Below are 23,207 nucleotides of genomic sequence, written 5' to 3'. Positions count from 1 at the left end.
ACTACGCTCTTCCAATTGTGCTGTTATTCTCACTTAAGATGAAGGCTTACAGAACAAAATAGTTTCTCATTTAACAGTTACTACAAATATTGCCCTATGACAATGGTTAACAAAGATTGTTTCTTTTTGTGTGTAAATCTTTTCATGAGTTTTTACAGTAGTGGTCTCATAATTTGTCCTTTTGTGATTGAATTATTTCACTCAGCATAATGCCCTCCAGATTCAGCCATGTTATGATATGCTTTGCAGATTCATCATTGTTCTTTATCGTTGTGTAATACTCCATTGTGTGTATGTACCATAGTTTGTTTATCCACTCATCTGTTGATGGGCATCTAGGTTGTTTCCATCTTTTTGCTATTATGAACAATGCTGCAATGAACATGGGCGTGCATATGTCTATTCGTGTGACGGCTCTTATTTCTCTAGGATATATTCCTAGGAATGGGATTGCTGGATGATATGGTATTTCTATTTCTACATTTCAGAAATGTAATTCTGTCTACAAGAATCATTGGAAAATTCTGCAATAATATCCTGCCTCTGAATGTGAATTTCATTGTTTTTATTCAGCTGAGGAAAAGTATTTTGTAATAATTTACTATAAAAGCAATACATATGCATTATAGAAAATTAGAAAATAAAGGCAAGCCAAAAGAATATAAAGAATTCTCGTAATCCCAACCACCCAACACTGTTAACTAACAGCTTGGTATAGATCCTTCAAGATCTTTTTCTACTGAATTGTTCATTTTCATTTTTATTTAAACAAAATAAACATTCATTGATTCATTGACTATCTAAAAACTAGGCCAGGCCTTGTGAGAACACAGTATGTACAAGGTACTTGCCCTCAAAGAACTTAAAAACCCCTTCAGGACATGATAAAAATCATGATAATCACAGCTTGCACTTACATCGCAGTTACTATGGACCAAGAATTATTCTAAGTGCTTTACATATATTAACTCATTCAATCCTCACAAACACCCATGAGATAGTTAAATGTTACTATCCCTTTTTATAGATGAGAAAACAGAGCACGGAGAGGTAAGGTAATTTGCCTAAGGTCACACAGCTAGTAAGTGGCAGGGCTGAGATTTAAACTCAGGCAGTCTGGTTCTGGATGGAGTCCATGCTGTTAACTCACTCTGCTATACTAACTCTCAACCTCTCAAAGAGAGAGCACTATGCAAGATTTATAGCTCAGGCAGTAAAAGGAAAGGGGCATTGAGTATTGCATCATTACAGCCAAACACATGGAACAGATAATAGGTTTTATAGAAAGCTCAAGGTCAAAGATGTCACTTTGGGCTGGGAAAGAGAGAAAAGTCTTTGGATCTCAAAAGACTGTAGATTTTAAACAAGAGGGAAAACCATTGGCAACTGCGTGGAGGCTTCCAAGCACAAGGTATGTTCATGAAACAGTGAATAAACCACCCTGGCTGAGGACAGGGGCGGAAAGTGGGCTGCACCACTGAATTCACATACAATGTTCTGTTCACATCTATTCCACAATTTTAAAAATTGTAAAATTATTTCCTATTTCTGAAGAGAAATTATATAAAATATTGGTTGTGATTTGAATTATTAAGAAGCTTAAGCTCCAAAGAAAATATCTTATTTGAAGATTCTGTCTCATGTGGGTTTCATCAGTTATTAAACCAGTGAAGTCATAAGGAGACTAAAGGAGTTGGATTAGTGTCATACTGAGGTAAATACAGCAATACTTCATTTGTCTTACAACAGTGAGGTCCATTAAATACTCAACTAAGAAAAACTTGCTCCTTAAAGATCTTAAAAATCTTCTACAATTATATCTAAAATATGTCATTCTTAATTTCATTGAATTCACAGAATATTACATAACTATTATCTTGATGACTTGGCACATCATTGAAAACATAATTACTTACTCTGCTCTGAGGCAGCGATGCCTTCTTGGAACACTAGGAATGAATGTGGTTTTCCCTCATACTAAATGGCCTCAGGCTACTGTGCTCTTAGTTTCTTTGATTTTTTTTTTAAATGGCCTTTCTGCTACTTTCCTTTTTTCCAAATCTGTCAGAGAGCCTACAGTGAAAAGCCTCTCTCCTAGTTTAAGGTGTAGGAGAAAGACATGGCAATCTGCTTCCATAAAGATTACAGCTAAGAAAACCCTATGGTGCAGTTCTAGTCTGTCACATGGGGTCGCTATGAGTTGGAATCACTCAGCAGCACCCAGCAACAACACGCGCTGCAATGGTTTGAAGACCAGATAATCAAGATGGTTAGAACTTCTGCAAAATAAGAGTAAATATTATGTGAATGACAGTCCAATTATTCCTATTTTGGAAATAAGGGTGTGTGCCAAAGTATATAATAGAGGCCTGGTGGTGCAGTGGTTAAGTGCTCGGCTGCTAACCAAAAGGTTGGCAGTTCAAACCCACCAACCGCTCCATGGAAGAAAGGTGTGGCTGTATGCTTCCATAAAGATTTATAGCCCTGACACACAGAAAAAACAGTATTCTTTGATGGTTACAAGGGTGGGGAGGGCAGAAGGGGGGAAATTACTAACTCGATAGTAGACAAGTGTCAACTTTGGTGAAGGGAAGGGCAATACACAATATAGAGGAAGTCAACACAACTGGACCAAAGCAAAAGCATAGACGTTTCCTAGACACATTCAAACACTTTGAGGGACCGAGTAGCTGGGGCTGGGGCCTGGCGACCATAGTCTCGGGGGATGTCTAAGTCAATTGGCGTAACATAGTTCATAAAGAAAATGTTCTACATCGTACTTTGGTGAGTAGCATCTGGTCTTAAAAGCTTGCAAGTAGCCATCTAAGATACATCTATTGGTCCCAGCAAAGGAGAATATAGAAACTCAAAGACACAAGGAACAGATCAGCCCAAAGGACTAAAGGACAACATGAACGAGAGACTCCACCAGCCTGAGCCCAGACAAACTAGATGGTGCCTGGCTACCACCAACGACTGCTCTGACAGGGATCACAAGAGACAGTCCTGGACAGAGTGGGAGAAAAATGTAGAAGAAAACTCAAATTCATGAAAAAAGACCAGACTTACTGGTCTCAGAGGAATATCCAAAACTATGGCCCCTGAACACTCTGCTAACCCAGGACTGAAACCATTCCCGAAGAAAAAGACTAAACAGGCCTATAAAACAAAAAATAACACATGCGAGGAACGTGCTTCTTAGTTCAATCAAATATACGAGACCAAATGGGCAACTCCTGTCCAAAAGCAAGACGTGAAGGCAGGAGGGACAGGAACTGGACAAATGGTCACAGGGAACCTGGGGTGAAAAGGGGGAGCATGCTGCCACATTGTGGGGACTGCAACCAATGTCACAAAACAATAGGTGTATAAATTTTTTAAGGAGAAATTAACTTGAGCTGTAAACTTTCACCTAAAGCACAATAAAAAAATAAAATAAAATAAAATAAAAGATGTATAGCCTTGGAAACCCCATGGAGCAGTTCTACTCTGTCCTTTAGGGAGTTTGAAACAACTATCAGTCTGCTCACAGGCAGCATAGTAGAGTGGTTAAAAATATGAACTTTGGAACCAGAATAGGATTCAAACGCTGGCCCTTTATTAGCTATGTGATCTTGGGCTGGTTATTTAATTCTCTGTCTCCCAGTTTCCTCATCAATGAAAAAAGGAATAATAAATAGCATCTACCTAACACGGTTGTTATGAGGATTAAATAAGTTACTATTTGCGAAGTACTTAGAATAGTGCCTGGAAAAGAGTAAGGCCTCTATACGTGTTTGATAAGTTAACAGTACCAACAAAAATAACGTTCCCACTGCCTATGTTCAAAGGTTAATTGGATTAACCTTTGTTACCTAAGTTACAGAAAGCAGAAATTCCTGCTATACTTTCTAACTTAAAATGTTCCCAGCCCTGATACATGTCATAAATAGAATACAAACCATAACTAACAATGCACAAATACCAGAAGATAAACTAGGTAACTGGAGCTCCTAAAAACAAAACATATGCTCATCAAAAGATTTCACCAGAAGAGTAAAAAGAGAACCTACAGACCGGGAAAAAATTTTTGGCTATGACGTATCTGACAAGGGTCTAATCTCTAAAATCTATAAAATACTCCAACATATCAACAACAAAAAGATAAATAATCCAATTAAAAATAGGTATTTTTTAGGATATGAACAGGCACTTCACCAAAGAAGACATTCAGGTGGCTAACAGACACACGAGGAAACGCCTGTGGCCACTAGCCATTAGAAATATGTAAATCAAATCTACAATCAGATACCATCTCAACTCAACATTAAAAAAAAACAAAAAACAAAATAATAAATGTTGGAGAGGTTGCGGGGAAACTGGAACTCTTATGCACTGCTCGAGGGAATGTAAAATGATACGCCCACTATGGTAAACTATATGGTGCCTCCTCAAAAGGCTAGAAATACACATATCGTACAACCCAGCAATCCCACTCCTAGGAATATATCCTAGGGAAATAAGAGCTGTCACACAAATAGACATATGCACACCTATGTTCACTGCAGCATTACTCACAACAGCAAGAAGATGGAAAAAACCTAAGTGTCCATCAACAGATGAATGGATAAAAAAATTATGGTACATACACACACACAATGGAATACTATCCAACGATAAAGAACAATGATGAATCCGCAAAACACCTCACAACCTGGATGAATCTGGAGGGCATTATGCTGAGTGAAATAAGTCAATCACAAAAGGACAAATATTGTATGAGACCTCTATTATAAAGAAAAGTTTTACACAAAGAAAAAACCAATCTTTGATGGTTACAAGGAGTGGGGAGGGGAACTCCACTAACTAGATAGTACACAAGTGTTAACTCTGGTGAAGGGAAAGACAACACACAATATGGAAGAAGTCACCACAATTTGACCAAGGCAAAGTCACAGAAGCTTCCTAGACACTTCCAAACACCTTGAGTGACTAAGTCACTGGGGCTGAGGGCTGGGGACCATGGTCTCAGGGGATATTTACATCAATTAGCACACATAGTTCATAGAGAAAATGTTCTACATCCTACTCTGGCGAGTAGCATCTGTGGTCTTAAAAGCTTGCAAGCGGCCATCTAAGATACATCTATTCGTTCCATCCCAACCGGACAAAAGGAGAATGAAGAAAACCAAAGACATAAGGAAAATATTAGTCCAAAGTACTAACGGACCACATGAACCACAGCCTCCACCAGCCTGAGCCTAGAAGAACTCGATGGTGCCCGGCTACCACCACCAACTGCTCTGACAGGTCGCAATAGAGGGTTCTGGACAGAGTGCGAGAAAAATGTAGAATAAAATTAAAATTCACAAAAAAAGACTAGACTTACTGGTCTGACAGAGACTGGAGGAACTGCTGAGACTACGGTCCCTGGACATCCTGCTAACTCAGAACTAAAGCCACTCCCAAAGTCCACCTTTCAGCCAAAGATTAGACAAAGTGGTGCAGCAATTAAGAGCTACAGCTCTTAACCAAAAGGGCAGGAATTCGGATCCACCAGACACTCCTTGGAAACCCCATGGGGCAGTTCTACCCTGTCTTAAAAGATTGCTATGAGCTGGAATTGACTCGACAGCAATGGGTTCGGTTTTGGGTTATAAAACAAACAATAACACGTGTATAGATGAATCAAGTATACAAGACCAAACTGGCAACACCTGCCCAAAAGCAAAGATGAAAAGGCACGAAGGGACAGGAAAATGGATAAATGGACACGGGGAGCCCAGAGTGTAAAGAGAAAGGGAGAGAATGCTGACACATTGCAGGGATAGCAACCAACGTCACAAAACAATTTGTGTATAAATTTTTGAATGAGAAATTAACTTGCGCTGCAAACTTTCACCTAAAGCACAATAAAATTAAAAAAAAAAAAGTTCCCAAAGTACATATACCTTTGATATGGCAATTCCACCCCTAGGAATATACTGCACAGGGTTAAAAAAAAAAAAAAAGCACTGGTACACAAGGACATAGGTACAAGATTATTTACTGCAACACTCTTCACAGTGGTCAGGAATTGGAAGTAAACTGAGTACCCAAAAGGACTATTATGCAGACACCAAAAAGAATGACCGGGAGAGATCTTCATGAAGTGTGTCAAGAGAGAAAAATCAAGATGCAGAAAAGCATGTATAATATGATCCCACTTTTGTAAAAGAAACAACATTTGAACTTATCTATATGTTATATGTGTGTGGTCATATGGGTATGAATGGCATGGAGAAAAATATGGAAGCCCAAATACTAGAATGTTAACATGACTTACTTCAAGGGGCAGGGGTCGGGTAACAGGATGTGGAAGTGTGGGGTAGAAGGTCTGGGGGAAAAGGAATCCATGATAAAAACAGCAATATGATATGATTCATGCATATAAAACTACACACCCACATACATGCGTGTATTTGTGCATATGTGTATATGCAAAAGAGATCCATGAAATGGTCATCACGAAAATGGCAAATGTGAGCATCTTAGTGTGGCGGGATTCCAGACGACCTTCACTTTCTTTATATTTTTAGGTATGTTCATACATGTTCAGAATCTATACAATGAACACATACTACTTATATTATTAAAACCAATAAAACTATATTTCATTTTGAAGAAAAAAACAAAATAGAAATAAAATTCCCAATTTATTTGTGGGCTATAGCTTAGTGTGGTTAGAACAGTAACCAGGCATCAAAAGACCTGAATTCTAGTCCTGGTTTTGCCATTGAGTAGTTGTTTGACTCTGGGAAAGTCCCTTAACCTCTCTGTGCCTGAGTTTCTTCAACTGAAAAATAATCCTTATCTTGCCTTCGTTCCAGGATAATTGTGAAGATTAAATGTGAGAATGGATGAGATTGTTGTTGTCTGGTGCCCTTGAGCCAGTTCCGACTCACAGTGACCCTATGTACAACACAACGAAACACTGTCCGGTCCTGCGATAGTATTCTGAAAACTAAACATTGCATTAGTAATAGAGAGATTATTATTATGCTGTTTCTTAGACAAAATAAATAAATAAATTTAGAACTTACCAAAGCAGAAATTGACCAGGGACCAAATATTCCTCCTTCTCCAAACACTGGCTCAAAGAAGGGCACAGCCAACAGCAACATGGCGGACGACATAGGTGCCTGGTAGTACAGCAGCTGCATTGAGTTTACTTGCAATTCATGCTGTTTGGCTCCTACCCACTGAAAGTTAGGAGATAAAACAAGTTAGGCAGAAAAGAATTAACATCACTTAATAAAAGATGTAAACCTAGCCACAAAGATAGGAATGTGGGGTGGGGAATGGGGGAAAAGGAAATACCTAATTATTGTACAAACAGGACTTCGAAGATCAATAATATATACGAACGCCCTTTAAGCATCTTGGATGAAAGGAGCACTATAAATTCGATTTCTGATAACCTAATTTCTTCTCAGTTTTGAAGAAGGGGGTAAAAATCCCCTCTTCCCTCCTGGTCCTAGTAAATGGGGGAAAGTAAATGCATGTAAGAGCCCACAAGCATCAGAGATCTTGGGAAAATAAGGCAGGAATGGAAGGTTAGGTGATAAGTAAGAATACAGATGCAGCCCCAGATTTCATTTCTTTCTAAAAATGCATCCCTGCCCCCCCCAAAAAAGACTGGGGGGAGAAGCAGGTTAGAGATTGACAGGAACCTCAGTTATCCCAGGTGGCGGCCACTGCAAGTAGCTAGAAAGGTAGAGAGCTCTTTTGATTCACTTTACAAAATCCAATGAACAAAGAGGGAATTTTCCTCTCTACGGATGATTTTTCTGTGGCTAATATCCCCCGCACTTGCCCAATAAATTAGGTAATCACCAACCCTAAAATAGTGATATCATTCAGTAGAACCAACATGTCCAAATCTCAAATCCCACCAGACCTCAAAATGCTTCACAAACATGACTGAAGAGGCTTTATAAAGACAGCCTGATGAGGCTGTGTGAATAAGATCTGGCAAGAACAGCGAGGCTTGTGAATAACATCGCCTACATGGCTTTTTCCTGTAGGTCTGGGTATCCTGTTACATAGAATCTAAGTCTACAGAAATTCACCAAGACAAAAATAGAAAAGCAGGAAACCTGAAACATACTCCTGCCAGCCTTCAACCAAGAGTCTTAGGTGAATGGGAAAGGTCAGAGAACTCATTCTTCAGCTGCCCGCTCCTTGGGCACAGGAGTGGGCAAAAACAGATGCTGAGAGTGTGTGTGCATCCCACCTTTCCTTTAACAGCCTCACCAGGAAGCTGCATGCCTCCCCCACAGAACTGTTAGGAACAGTGGTCCACACTCTGCAGTGCAGTGCAGCCTGGCTTCTGCCTACCATCCCTCCACTGAAACTGCTCTTCCAAAGGGCACCTCCTATTGCCCGATCCAAAGGACTCCTCAGCCCTCTTCCTACCAGCTGTCTCTGCAGCACCTGCAAATTTCTCTTGGAAGGACTTGACTTCTAGTTTGTACTACAACCTCATCTCCTACCTTAGGCCTCTTCCTTTATTTCCTATTTTTAAGGTGGACGCCTGGCCTTCTTTATCTCCTTGACTGGTCTCTTTCATTATCTGCTGACATCTTTGAAATCTATATCATCTATAGTTCTGACTTCCTTCTTTCAACATCCTTCACCTCACATCTTCAACAATTTACTGGCCACCTAAACTTAGATAATCTGCAGGAACTTATTTAAAATAAGCTCATGTTCCTTCTACAAACTAGTTCCTCTTGTGTCTCTTCACTTAATGATATAATCTCCCCCAAGGACTAGACCCCTTGTTTTCCTCACTCTCATATTCAGTCAGGTCCTACTAATTCTTTCTCCAAACGGTCTCTGGGATATGTCTTCATCCTTCCGTGTCCACCTCCACTGTCCTAGGTGAGGCCTTCCTATCTTTCCCTTGATCCAGGACAGCTTCCTAACTGCTCTGCTGACACTCTTTTCTTCTCTCTCTTATCCACACTTCAGTGCCACCACTTTTCTAAAACACAGGGAATGATCAAGTCATTCCCTTACCTAAACTCCTTCCCCTGTGCCTTCAGAAGGAAGAGTGCACTTCCGCAGCATGACATTTAAGATTCTTCACCATCTGGTCTCACTGACCCCCAGCTTTTTCTCCCCACAATGCATCTATATTCTAGCCTCACCAAACAAATCAAAAATGCTCTGAACTTTCACATATCATTGCAAAGAAAGACTTCTGCTGTATTCCTCTGCCAAGCAAATTCCTGTGCATCCTCCAAATTAAATTATCACCTTTTCCATAAAGTCTTACCTTACCATCCCTCTTGTAGAATTGCCAGTGTTCCTCAGAACTTTCTTCATTAGCTAAGGTATACTACTTGTGATTCATGATCTACATGTATCTCTACAATGCTGGACTGTAGCTGCTTTTCATCTCTGTATTATCAAAGCTGAGCATAAGACTTAGCACAAAAAATGTCTGATGAATGAATGAGTCAGCTGTCTCTCTACAACTACAGTTAATAGCTGATGACTCATCTTTTAACTCTTTTTAATGTCCCCAATAATACAAGAAAAAATACCTTAGAAATTATACCTGAGAACAATAGGAAAATACAACTTTCTTTAAACGAAAATTTTCAGGCAATATGCCTATTCTGTACCAGGACTTTACCATTTACTGCTAATAGAAAACTTTGCCCATTAATTTAGTCTACACTCATTTATTGGTCAATCTCATTTCAAATATTCAACTGAGGGGTATACCAAAAACCAAAACCAAAGCCATTGCTGTCGAGTCAATTCTAACTAATAGCATCCACTTAGGACAGAGTAGAACTGCCCCATAGGGTTTCCAAGGAGTAACCGGTGGAGTTGAACTGTCAACCTTTTGGTTAGCTGCCAAACACTTAACCGCCTGAGGCATACAGAATCCTTTAATTCTAATCTACAGCAATTTTGAGATTTGTGTGAATAGAAATGGTCATATTGATATGGACAGCAAGCCTCTGGTGGCACAGTGGTTAAATCGCTCAGCTACCAACCAAAAGGTTGGTGGTTCGACTCCACTAGCTGCTCCGAGGGAGAAAGATGTAGCAGTCTGCTTCTGTAGAGATTTACAGCCTAGGAAACCCTACGGGGCAGTTCTACTCTGTTTTATAGGGTCGCTATGTATCAGAATCGACTTGACGGCAATGGGTTTGGTTTTTTGGTATAAGGAGCACAAAGGATTCTGCTCTTTAACAAATGAAATTTCTTGCTATATTTAAAAAATATTTAGTACATACTAACCCAAATTTTAAAAAAGCATTTGACAAAAAGAAAGGAAAGTTAACTAATATTTACAGTGTCTTGTAACAAAATTTAAACCCACTGAAGTGTACTTTATGGACTGAATTGTGTCTCCCAAAAATATGTTGTAAATCCTAACTCCTATACCTGTGGTGAGGAGTCCTGGTGATGTAGTGGTTAAGCTCTTGGCTGCTAACCAAAACGTCAGCAGTCGAACCCCCCAGCTGTCTCGCCAGAGAAAGATGTGGCAGTCTGCTTCCATAAAGATTAAAAAATAAAAAAACAAACCTATTGCCGTCGAGTCAACTTCGACTCACAGTGATCCTGTAGAGCAGAGTAGAACTGCCCCATTGGATGTCCAAGGCTGTAATCTCTACAGAAGCAGACTGCCACATCTTTCTCCCGCAGAGCTGCTGGTGAGTTTGAACCACTAACCTTTTGGTTAGCAGCTGAGAGCTTAACCACTGTGCCACCAGGACTCCTTCCATAAAGATTACAGCCTTGGAAATCTTATGCAGCAGTTCTACTCTGTCCTGTAGGGTCACTACGAGTCGGAATCGACTGGATGGCAACGGGTTTTTTTGGTATACCTGTGGTTAGAATCTCATTTGGGAATACGGGTTTCTTTGTTATGTTATTGAGGCAGTATTAGTATAGGGAATGTCTTAAATCAATCTTTTTTGGGATATAAAAGAGCAGATTAAGCAAGCAGCAAAAAAGCAGAGATGGCGAAGACAGATGTCACATCACATGAAGATCAACAAGGAAGGGAGAAACAGAAGCTGAGATGAGACAAGGACTTTCCCCCAGAGCCCACAGATAAAGAAAGCCTTCCCTTAGAGCCTGTGCCCTGAATTTGGACTTCTAGCCTCCTACACTGTGAGAAAATAAATTTGTTTGTTAAAGCTACCCACTTGTGGTATTTGTTATAGCAGCAGTAGATAACTAAGACAGTAGCCAAATACAATTTTTCTTATTACAAAGCTGAGCATCCTCTGATCACTCTTTGGAGAAAAAGAATATCATGGAGCCAAGTGACAGCACTGAGTGGACGCTCCATCCTTTCATGCTGTTGATCTCTTATTTTATTTAAACTGGTTCTATGCCACTAAAAAAATGCATTCAACTCAGTATTTTTTGTAACAATGTTTTTAGATGATCAATACCAGAAGTTTAAGATGCCAGTATTATTGAACTCCTAACATTCGTAACAAGAATGCCTTAGTTTATAACCCGTGGATGTTTGTCAAAAAAGTAAAATTGGTTAAAATATTATACGTTTTGGTTGAGATTCCCCATGCAGGCACACCCCGGAATTTCCAGTCCAAGGTTTTCAGTACAGAGAGAATACTGTTTCACTGAACCCTATACCAAGATATTTTTTCCTTACTATGTAAGAAATGGAAACCCTGGTGGTGTAGTGGTTAAGTGCTACTGCTGCTAACCAAAAGGTCAGCAGTTTGAATCCACCAGGTGCTCCCTAGAAACTCTATGGGGCAGTTCTACCCTGTCCTGTAGGGTCTCTATGAGTTGGAATCGACTCCACAGCAGCGGGTTTGGTTTTTGATTTTATGTAAGAAATAAAATACATACTTGTTGGGAGTTCATGATAATGAGAAAAGTGAATCCATGAACATATTTTTAATGAATACTTGCCATAGACAAAGAACAGGCACTGAACTTGAATAAGAAGTAACATACCCATTGCTGGAAAGCACTCTGTTTTTATAGGCAAATTATTAGAAGCCAATATACAAGTTGTAGCAGCAGCATTTTTTTTTTTTTTGAGGTAAAGATATTTAAATCTGAAATTTTCCTTCCTTGTTCAAATTTTTGAACGCATACTCTTTCAGAGTCATGTTTTAATTAAAGGGTAAATGATAAATATAACCAACAAACTTAGTTCTCAAATAAAAAATCTTACTCATTTTGTAAAGGTTTCCCAGAAAATAATATCGCTTCACCCCCAACCCAGACTGTTAAGCCTGGGTATTAATACACTTACAAACAGGTAGGTTTTGGTGAACATCATACACCCAAGTTTTTCTGTCTCCTCTCTTCTCTTCACCTTGAGTCAGACAATTTATGCAATTATACTTTCTTCCCAACAGCCTATTGTCTCTATACTGTATTTTCTAAACCTTGGGATACAGCTTCAAAACTTACGAAATCTGCTAAAAAGCACATAAAGAAAAAAAAATTACCAACCACTTGATAAAGCGATGTAACTAAAACACCAAGAGCAGCAAACACCATTCCAAGGAAATTAAACTTCACATCGTAATAAGAATTTAGGATTACACCTGAAGTTATAGGAATCTGTAAAAAAAGAGAGGTAAATATTGTTCAGATTAAATTCAAGAGACACATTTCGTATTTCTTTCACAGTGCTTTATAAGGTTTTTATAAACACACCCTTCGGAAACAATGACCCTCTAAAAATTTTTGTTTGTTTTTTTGGAAAAACTGGTTGTTAATCCTATTTCCTCAAAGGAAATATGATAATGTTATACTGATGTTCACATTTAATTCTACTTTAAATTTGGGGTAAAATAATGAATTGATGCATTGCACTTTGCAATAAATGAATATCACGTGCGTGCACATGTAAGTTAAACCCTGGTGGCTCGCAGTGGTTAAGAGCTATGGCTGCAAACCAAAAGGTCGGCAGTTCGAATCCACCAGGTGCTCCTTGGAAACTCTATGGGGCAGTTCAACTCTGTTCTATAGGGTCGCTATGAGTCGGAACTGACTCCACGGCAACGGGTTTGGCTTGGCACATGTAAGTACAGGAATCCTAAAACTAATGTCTAAACAACATTATAAAAACAGATAAGCATATAACTACAAAAGCAAACAAAATATTTGAAGTATTGTAATTTAGTAAGTGCTAGAATTATTTTAGCCCATCTCCTTTTTTTTAAAGATGCAGAAACCTCTGCAATATGTTACTAGACATATTCTGAGATTTACATTTTATGCTAAACTATTTAACATTTATCATACATCGTTTGGTTCCCTGGAGAAGGGAAACTGTTTTCAGTTTTGCAAATCTTCTGATACAGTGTATTGCATCACTCAGTACAGTTTTCTTACTGACCACAGCAATAAAGATTTCTATCAAACAGTAGTTATTAAAATCACATAAACCAAGCTAAGAGCCCAACAGAGTGCCAAGATGGATTTTTTCCACCTCCCCAAAATAAGCACGAAGTTCACATGCTCACAGATGACTCATCTGAGGATTTCTTGAGAAGGGAAAGAGGTTAAACAATGCAGATTCAAATTTCCCGGGAAGAAAGATCCTAGGAGATGGGCCGTTAGAAGTGGGCATCGCGAAGTTGAAGCTACTCACCAACGTAAGCTGTATTCTGGTGGAGAAGGTTTTCTTGTACCAGAGGGTCTGGATGGCTATGATCACCGGCGTGGTCATGGCCTTGGCCAGCTGATAGGTGCCTATAGTGTTGTTCTGCAAAGAGAGGTTGGTGAAGACCACGAAGCCACAGAAGCTGAGGGCCAGGAGGAGGAGCTTGGAGGGTGGCAGACTCTTGGGGGCAAAGATGTTCAGCTTCTGGCAGATATACAAGCCCAGCCAAGTGACCACGAAGTGCACCAGGGTCAGGCTCATGTTGGGGAATCCGTGGTGCACATAGATCCATTTGTTGAGGAACACGATGCAGATGGACACCAGCAGATTGAGCAGGAGCCCGGCGACGATGCGCCCGTTGCCCCGCACTCGGTCGACCAGCGATGCCATGATTCCCGCCTGCGGCCGAGCTGCGACCCCCACGAAGCCAGGTCTCTCCAGCCTCCGAGGGCGGCGCCCGGTCTGTCTCCGGCTGCCCTTCCCCTCCTTCGCCGCCACTGCCTCCTAGCAGCCGCCGGCCTCACTTCTCGGCCGGGCAGAGGCATGCAACCGTTGGGTCCCGAGCGAGCAGCCTCATCAGCAGCACACACAAGCTTTGCTACCGCCCATTGAGCTGGGACGCGGCAGTAAGTTCCACTCACCCCGCCACGCCTCCGTCCTTGGTCACGTGACTCGGGGAGCCAGTGCTTCCGCCCCGGAGCAGTCCGTGGAGCGACTTCGCCCTTGCGCAGGCGCATTGCGCTCTGGGCGCGGAACACTGTGGTCGTGGGGCCTAGCCAAACGTCTAGTCTAACCCGGACTTTGGCTGGGCTGTTCTTGAACCACCTTCTTGGTATTTTACGTTCCCTTCGTGTCAGTTCGGAGCCCTGGTGGCGCAGTGGTTAAGAGGTCGGTTGTTAACCAAACGGTGGGCAGTTCGAATCCACTTGCCGCTCCTTGGAAACCCTACGGGGCAGTTCTACCATGTCCTGCAGCGTCAATAGGAGTCGGAATCGATTCCACAGTAACGGGTTTGTTTGTTTTGGTTTTGCCCCTTCCAGGGAGGTACCGTAACCCTTTACTGGGAACCCGGGAGAGGGAGCCCTGTCTTCTTGGCCATATCCAGCCAGAGTGGAATGGGAGTTTCCATTTCGCTGAAGTAGGGGGCAGTTGGGAGGGAGCAGGTTGTAGTCCAAGTGCCACAAACTCTCACTGTTCTTACCGAGATTTAGTAGATTTTCTTGAATAAATGTTTCTTCATTTGATGTATGCCATTGTGACAATTTTCAGAGACTTTAAATGATTGTTTCTTTGTATAATTTTCACCAGGTATTGTTTCTTGGGGTGTGGGAGGGTAGGTCCACAGAGCTCCTCACAAGCTATTGAGAGTACTTCAGACAGGCAGTTCCCAGTTGCGAGATCAGTTTTTAAGTGCGTCTTTAAGTCAGATTTGTAGGTTAAGTTGAAATAGGTGTATACCGTTCTTATGTAGTGCGGGAAAGGAGCCCTGGTGGTACAGTGGTTAAGGGCTTGGCTGCTAACCGAAAGGTCAATGGTTAGGTTCCAACCCACCAGCTGTTCTGCGGGAGAAAGATGTGGCATTCTGCTTTGTAAAGATTTACAGCCTTGGAAACCCTATGGGGCAGTTCTACTCTTTCAGGGTCACTATAAGTTGGAATCGTAGCAGTGGGTTTGAGTGCAAGAAAAGGCTTAGAGCCTTTTCAGTGATTTAAAACCTGCAGATGCAGCAAGTGAAGGTGATTGTGATGAAGACTTTGTTGTGAGTAAGGCTTGGTTCAGTTGTTTCAAAGTGGGGGCACATTTGCATAACATTAAAAGGCAAGTAAGTACCAGTCAAGAGATCAAACTACGCGTTGCATTGCGCAAATCTGCTGCAAAAGACCTCTTTAAAGTGTTCAAAAGCAAAGATGTGACTTTAAGGACTAAGGCACACCTGACCCAAGCCATGGTGTTTCCAGTCGCCTCATATGTATGGGAAAGCTGGACAATAAATAAGGAAGACCGAAGGATTGACGCCTTTAAGTTATCGTGTTGGCAAAGAATATTGAATACCATGGTCTGCCAAAAGAACGAACAAATCTGTCTCAGAAGAAGTACAACCAGAATTCTCCTTAGAAGCAAGGATGGTGAGACTTCGTCTCACATACTTTGGACATGTTATCAGGAGGGACCAGTCCCTGGAGAAAGATGTCATGCTTGGTAAAGTAGAGGGTCAACGAATAAAAAGGAAGACCCTCAACGAGATGCACTGACACAGTGGCTGTGGCAGTGGGCTCAAGCACAACAATGATCATGAGGGTGGCGCAGGACGGGGCAGTGTTTCCTTCTGTTGTACATGGGGTTGCTATGAGTCAGAACCGACTCAATAGCACTTAACAACAACAACAAAGTACAAGTTGTCCATAAGTAGGATGTCAGCCGTTAGTAACCTGGGGACTTACTGTATAATGTAGATGCTAGTTCTTTGTCAAATATGTGGTTTGCATATATTTTCTCCCAGTCTGTAGCTGGTCTTTCATAGAGCAAAAGTTTTTAATTTTGATGAAGTCCAGCTTATCAGTGTTTGCTTTTATGGGTTCTACTTTGCTGTCAAATATGAGAACTTTGCCTAGCCCTAGATCCTGACGAGTTTCTGCTATATCTTTTTCTAAAGTTTTATAGTTTTACATGTAAGTCCATGAACCATTCTGAGCTAATTTTTTGTATAAACTGTGAGACTTACGTCGATTTATTTTTTTGCGAATGGATGTCCTATTGCTCCAGCACCATTTGTTGAAAAGGCTATCTTTTCTTCATTGAATTGCTTTTTAACATTTGTGAAAACGTTGAGTCTGTTTCTGGGTTCTCTCTAATGTTTCATTGATCTGTCTATCCCTCCACCAACCGTCTTGATTGCTGTAGTTATATAGGTTTTAAAATCAGGTAGACTAATTCTTCTCATTTTTATTCAAAATTGTTTGTTATTCTAGTTCCCTTTGCCTTTCTATATAAATTCTAGAGTAACATATATAATACATACACATTTATGCTTATATGTATTAAAAATCTTGCTGGGATTTTGATAGAAATGGCGTTAAACTAGTACATCCATTTGGAGAGAACGACATCTTTCCTATGTCAAGTCTTCCAGTCAGAGATGCGGTATGTCTCTCCATTTATTTAGATCTTCTTGGTTTCTTTCATCATTTTCTAATTTGCATCTAAGTATTTTTTCAGTGCTTGTAAATGTATTTTTAATCTTGGTGTTGATTGCTGGTATATAGAAGTATAACTGGTTATTTTGGAACCTTGCTGAACTCACTTATTCTCAGGAGTTTTTTTTGGTAGATTCCATGGGATTTTTGAGGTAGGCAATCATGTCATCTGCAAATAGGAACAATTTTATTTTTTCCTTTCCAGTCTGTAAACCTGCTGTCATTGAGTTGATTCCAACTCATAGCAACCCTATAGGACAGAGTAGAACTACCACATAGGGTTTCCAAGGAGCAACTGGTGGATTTGAACTGCCTGCCTTTTGGTTAGCAGCTGAATGCTTAACCACTGTACCACCAGGGCTCCTTCCAATCTATATTCCTTTTCTTGACTTATTATACTGGCTAGGACTTCCAACACTATGTTGAATACGGGTGGTAAGGGCACAAAACCTTTCCTGGAAAGTATTGTTAAATATAGTTTAAGATTTTTAAAAAAATAACAAAAAGTAATACATGCTCATTGTAAAACATTCAAAAAGTACGAAAGAAAAAGTTCCCAACCTCCAAGGTAACCACTGATAAGTTTCATGTTTCTTTCTAGACCTCTCCCCCAATCACACCGCCACACAAAATCTACATACACAATATATGAATGTATATATGCATGCGTGTGTGTATGTATCTTACAGAGGCACGTCTTACAGCCATGTATAGTTTTTCACCTGTTTTTTTTCATTCATTCATACATTCTGGCCAACTTTTGTGTCAGCCCGTACTGCTCTACCCCATTCTTTTTAATGGGTGCATAGTAAAGTATAAAATTAAAGAGGTTATTGATAAGTAAATATTTCATCTTTGAATCACTTTAGCTAGTAAAATAAGAGTTGAGGCAGAGTCCATTGCTTCTATACTCCTCCTAGCTGACGTTAGGAGGGTACTGCTGTTATCAACTGTTGCTTCCTGCTTTGGGTGCAGGTGTGTTAATATCCACCTCTGACTTAAACCACAATGTCCCAAACTTAGCTAACTAGAACCACCTATGGCATATTATATAATATTCTAAAATACAATTCTATGACCCCCATCTCAGGCTTTCTGAGCTGGGAATCTCTAGTAGTGTGTATAAATATATATTTAACAAATTCCTAAAGTTATTCAGATGATTAGCCAGTTTTGGAGTTACAAATCTAGACCATGTTTTCTATTAGTCACATTCTAGTTATCTTCCACTTCTAAGCCCTACAGTTCTAGGCCATTTGGAGTATTTGCTAATTCATAAACATGCTTAGCTAATAATACTCATTTCTAGGCCTTGCTCATACTGATTTCCTTATTTGTAGGGCCTCACCCTTTTTGCCCTTTATTTTTGCCTCTGTAAATTCAGATCATTCCTCAAACTCTGGCCCAATTGCTACTTCCTCTGAGACCTTTTGGCTGGAAATAGTTTCCTCCTATTCAGACTTACTTGTATTTTTTAATGGTACCTTTTAATATACTTATTGTATTTCCCCCACTAGAAGAGCTGGATTAGATCTTACCGATTTTGTATTCTGCAATTTATTCAGTGCTGACTGTGTGACAGACACTATGCTAAGTCTTTATATGCCCAACTCATTTTAATAGCAGGTTTGCAGAATCAGAGTTAATAAACTAGAAATGTCTTCAAAATAAAGGAAATAATAGTTTAATATTATTTTTAAAAACACTATAATATTCATTTTAAGTGTAATTTTTAAAAAATACTAAATTTTATGAAAAATGAAAAATTGTGTGGTTGGGTTGGAAATGAACTTACTTTCCATCCTCATTATAATTTTAAGATATCAGACTATTTATGATTACAGGAAAAAATTAGGAAAATAGGAAATTTCGTTTCCTTATTACATAATAAAGAGCCAATCCTGGAATTTGTAAGAACAGAAATTTTTAATTTTTACATAATTTCATTAATAAACACAGGGAAATAATGACATAATACATTAAAATTTCAAAGTGTTACCATAATATTCTAAAAAGTAAAAAATTCAAATCTCAAATTTTACAAACATTTCCCCCCATGATAATGCAAAAGGAAAAAAAAAACAGTAATTACAAATATGTATATTTTACAAATAACTCCAATCATCATGGAAATTAGTGGTATTACATAAAATAGATAAATTAGGATTGAATTTCATATCCTAATGGGTCAAGTCCCTGGTCTAGGAGCATTAGAGAGGATTCCCTTAACTTCTGTAGCAATTTCCTTAGTTCTTCCTTAGAAAATACCTGATGGAAAAAAAAAAAAGTAAGAATGAGAACAAAGAAAACCATGAGCTTATAGTCACCTAATCAATCTGATTAAATTCCTTTTTAAGATTTATGTTGTCAGGGGCTAGTAAATTAAAGTGGTTCAGGAACTTCAAAGTTATTCCCCAGAGCCAGTCTCTCCACTTCTTGCTGCATAGGAATATACACACAGTTTGAAAAAGAAGCACAAACATTAAAAAATAGATCATTACTTTAAGCCAAGTATAACTAAAAAAATGTAAACACATCTCACAAAATTAAATATTACTACAGAGCTTATCAATCACTGAAATTTATAACTGCAAATGCTCTAGAACTTACCAGATACAATTTGTGGCGCTCAGAGGATACCATATCAGCTAACTGCAGACATTCCTGATACTGACCAGTACTGTGCAATATGGTGTGAAGCAGAAAACACAACATTGGCAGACAAAGCTTTCTCAGTAAAATCATTTGATGTGCTCTTTCATGGTCTTCTTCTGCATCCTACAAACAGACATCAAGTGGTCATTTGAACAACTTTAAGCTAAATAGCTTTATAAAAAAGAAAAGTCAGCTATTAAAACCAAAATGCAAAAGGGTTTCTCTAAAGCGTCATTAAATTATGGTGTTGGTGAAGAATATTGAACACACCATGGACTGCCAAAAGAATGAACAAATTTATCTCGGAAGAAGTACAGCCAGAATGCTCCTTAAAAGGGAGTATGGCGAGGCTTCATCTCACATAGTCTGGACATGTTATCAGGGGGGACCAATCCCTGGAGACAGACATCATGCTTGATAAGGCAGAGGGTCCGTGAAAAAGAGGAAGACCCTCAACGAGATGGACTGACACGGTGGCTGCAACAATCAGCTCAAACATAGCATTGATTGTGAGGATGGCCCAGGACCGGGCAGTGTTTTGTTCTGTCGTACACAGGGTTGCTGTGACGCAGAAACGATTTGACAGCACCTAACAACAAAGCTTAATGCCCCTTAACAACAACAAAAAAAACTACAAGATTTCAACCATGGTTATCTAGAAGACAAGATCTTATGGCAAAAAAAGCAGGAAGATGAACAGAGGGATTACAGGTAAGATAAATAACAAAATGCCTCTCAATTTGTATTTCTAACAAATGTACTATGTCTTGAATAAAAACATGTATAAAAGAAATAAGAATTAGAGCATAAATCAGAACAAAAAATAATCAGTATTTCCCTAAGTATATACAGGTGTAAATACAGATAGGTATAAAGACTAATACCAGTGATTTGATGCTGGAAAGAAGGGTCCGGATGGGAGAGGGGGCACACGGGGAGGGACAACATCACTGCAAACTTTTTGTTTTTAAAGAAGGAGAAAAAAATTTATCATTTCCTTGTATAATTAAAAAATGAAAAGAAAAATTGAAAGGACCTATAGATTTGAATGATAGAATTAATGAGACAATATATTGGGGGAAACAATGTAAAGAAAACAATTAGCATTTCCTTATAAGCATACATGGATCTTTCTAAAAAATTAATTATATGAACAGTAAGACTACAGAAAAAAAAGAGTAGACCTCTTATGCCCACTACATTTCTTTACAACAAATCCGAAAACTAAAATAATCAAAATACTAAACAGTACCCAACCACATTCAAATTTCTGAAATAATCTTAAAAATAGGAAGAAAATCCATAGAGTTCATAGTACAAACAAAAAAACAGGACAAGGTGAAACGATAATTGGGTCTTTGAAAAGCCTAATAAAATAATTAACAACAAAAAAAAGGAAGTCTCAAAACTTTGGAAAAACCTTTTCCTTATGACAATAACAATCAGTAAAAATATCTTTTTATTGTACTTCAGGTCAAGGCTTACAGAACAAACAGTTTCTCATGAAACAGTAGTACACATACTGTTTTATGACTGGTTAACAACCCCACAACATGTCAACCCTCTCCCTTCTCGACCTTTTTTTTTTGGTGAAAATACACGTAGCCAAAGATAAAGTATTTCAAAAATTTCTACATGCACAGTTCAGTCACATCAACTACGCTCTTCCAGTTGTGCTGCTATTCACACTTTAGATGAAGGCTTACAGAACAAAATAGTTTCTCATTTAACAGTTACTACACATGTTGCCCTATGACAATGGTTAACAACCTCACAACACATTAAGACTATCCTTACTCAACCTTGGGTTCCCTATCATCAGCTTTCCTGTCCCCTTCTGCCTTCTGGCCCTTGTCCCTGGACTTCTGTGCCTCATTAGTCCTGTTTGCTTTTATGGGGCTGTCCACTCCCTGGCTGAACGGTGAACCTTGGAAATGACTTCACCATTGAGCTAAAAGGGTGTCTGGGGGCCATACTTCTGGGGTTTCTCCAGTCTCCTTTAGGCCAGTAAATCTGGTCTTTTTTTTTTTTTTGTGAGTTAGAATTTTGTTCTACATCCTTCTCCAGCTCTGTCCAGAACCCTCTGTTGTGATCCTGGTCAGAGCAGTCAGTGGTGGTAGCCGGACACCATCTAGCTGTACTGGACTCAGTCTGGTGGAGGCCTTGGTAGTTGTGGTCCATTAGTCCTTCAGACTCATCTTTTCCTTGTATCCTGTTCTCTTCTTTTTCCCTTGCTCCCGAAGGGATGAGACCAGTGGAGTATCTTAGATGGGTACTCACAGACTTTTAAGACCCCAGACGCTACTCACCAAGGTAGAATGTAGAACATTGTCTTTATAAGCTGTGTTATGCCAGTTGAGCTAGATGTTCCCCAAGACCATGGTCCCCACAGCCCTCCACCCAGCAATTCGGTCCCTCAGGGAGTTTCGATGTGCCTATGGAGCTTCCATGACCTTCCCTTATACAAGTTGTGCTGGTTTCCCCTGTATTGTGTATAATCAGTAAAAATACCTTCATGTGAGAGGCTGTAATATTAAATTGCTAAAATACTTTTTAAAGGTAGATAGAGGAGTGAAACAAAATGCTATCTGGTAATTCTACCAATGAGTCATTGTACTAACCTAGGCTAGCCTAGGTCAGGTTTCCACACGTAGTACTATCAATCTTTTATTTTTATTTTGAGGTATAAATACATAAAAGCAAAAATTAAAATGGATGTTTTGCATTTTCTTAGCTTTAAAAGGGAACGTACTTTCTTTTCTTAGATAGGCACTTGCTACTTCAGAGATGAATATAAAATGCCTCAAGGTCTTCTTACTTGTAATTCCTATTAGTGAGCCCTACCTGGAGCCTATTACGAATGAGAGGACTGCTTCCTCTGGGCCATTCCATTTGTGCTCCAATGTAGTCTCCCCCTGATACTAGAGAGGCAAGGTGCCCCTGGTTCCTAGATGCCTTATCTCCTGAAAGGAGGAGCAAGCCTGTTAATAACCTCATCTCACAGGGTGGTTTCTGGCACCTGCTTCTCCTAAATCCTGTTGCTGCCACAACATCAGGGTGTGTTAGTGCCCTATATATGGGAAAAATCTGTTGAACATTTCTCATATTTAATAAGGCTTAAGAGAAGACAATATTATAGTTAGTTGAAATAACTGATATGTCTTGACAGCAGATGACTAATCTGAAGACTGCATCCACACCAGTAATGTAGTACCATTCATTATCAAATATTTACTGGAAGCTTCTTATGTACTAAGCATTATTTTAAGTGCCAAGGACAGAGAAATAAAGTTGCTCTCTTTGTGAAAGGTTACATTCTGATGGAGGCAGACACACAAAAAGCAAACTAATATACATTATATCAGGCTGAGATAAATACTCTGAAGAAAATGAACACATGATCAGGAGATGTGAGAGATGTGTATTACATACATGTGCTATTTTAGACAGGGCAGTCAGGGGAGCTCTCTGAAGAGAAATGACATTTCAGCAGACTCCTGAAAGAAGTGAGGGAGGCATCCATGCAGGTATCTTGGAGAAAGAGCATGCTAGGCATGGGGAACAGCAAACAAGGCTAGAACATAATAAGCTGGGGGGAGCAGCAGGATATGTGAGATTGGGGAGGTAGTCAAGGTTCAGTTTATGTATAATCTTGTAGGTCAAAAAAAGAATTTTGGGTTTTATTCTAAGTGTAACGAGAAGCCATTAGA

At 39.5% G+C, this 23,207-nt stretch overlaps 2 protein-coding genes across 4 annotated transcripts in view; both read right to left on the bottom strand.

The window, feature by feature from the left end:
- Positions 1-14,253, bottom strand: part of SLC35E3 (solute carrier family 35 member E3) — a 23,165-nt gene extending 8,912 nt beyond the window's left edge. For all 3 annotated transcript variants that reach the window (XR_002825633.1, XR_002825635.1, XM_004386428.3), the window contains exons 1-3: positions 13,637-14,253; positions 12,490-12,600; positions 7,062-7,220 (exon numbers count right to left, since the gene is read on the bottom strand). Coding sequence is in view for 1 of the 3 variants with exons in the window: in XM_004386428.3 (XP_004386485.1) it covers positions 7,062-7,220; positions 12,490-12,600; positions 13,637-14,038 (672 nt within the window). In the remaining 2 variants the exon portion in view is untranslated. The remainder of the gene's footprint in view (positions 1-7,061; positions 7,221-12,489; positions 12,601-13,636) is intronic.
- A 4,491-nt stretch (positions 14,254-18,744) lies between these two features.
- Positions 18,745-23,207, bottom strand: part of NUP107 (nucleoporin 107) — a 56,664-nt gene continuing 52,201 nt past the window's right edge. Inside the window, exons 27-28 of the mRNA XM_004386427.2 lie at positions 19,453-19,620; positions 18,745-19,110 (exon numbers count right to left, since the gene is read on the bottom strand). Coding sequence (XP_004386484.2) covers positions 19,003-19,110; positions 19,453-19,620 — 276 coding nt within the window. The 3' untranslated portion in view covers positions 18,745-19,002. The remainder of the gene's footprint in view (positions 19,111-19,452; positions 19,621-23,207) is intronic.

Source organism: Trichechus manatus, unplaced genomic scaffold (genome assembly GCF_000243295.1).
Source record: "Trichechus manatus latirostris isolate Lorelei unplaced genomic scaffold, TriManLat1.0 scaffold00164, whole genome shotgun sequence".
NCBI lineage: Eukaryota > Metazoa > Chordata > Mammalia > Sirenia > Trichechidae > Trichechus > Trichechus manatus.
This window is presented reverse-complemented; position numbering and strand designations above follow the sequence as displayed.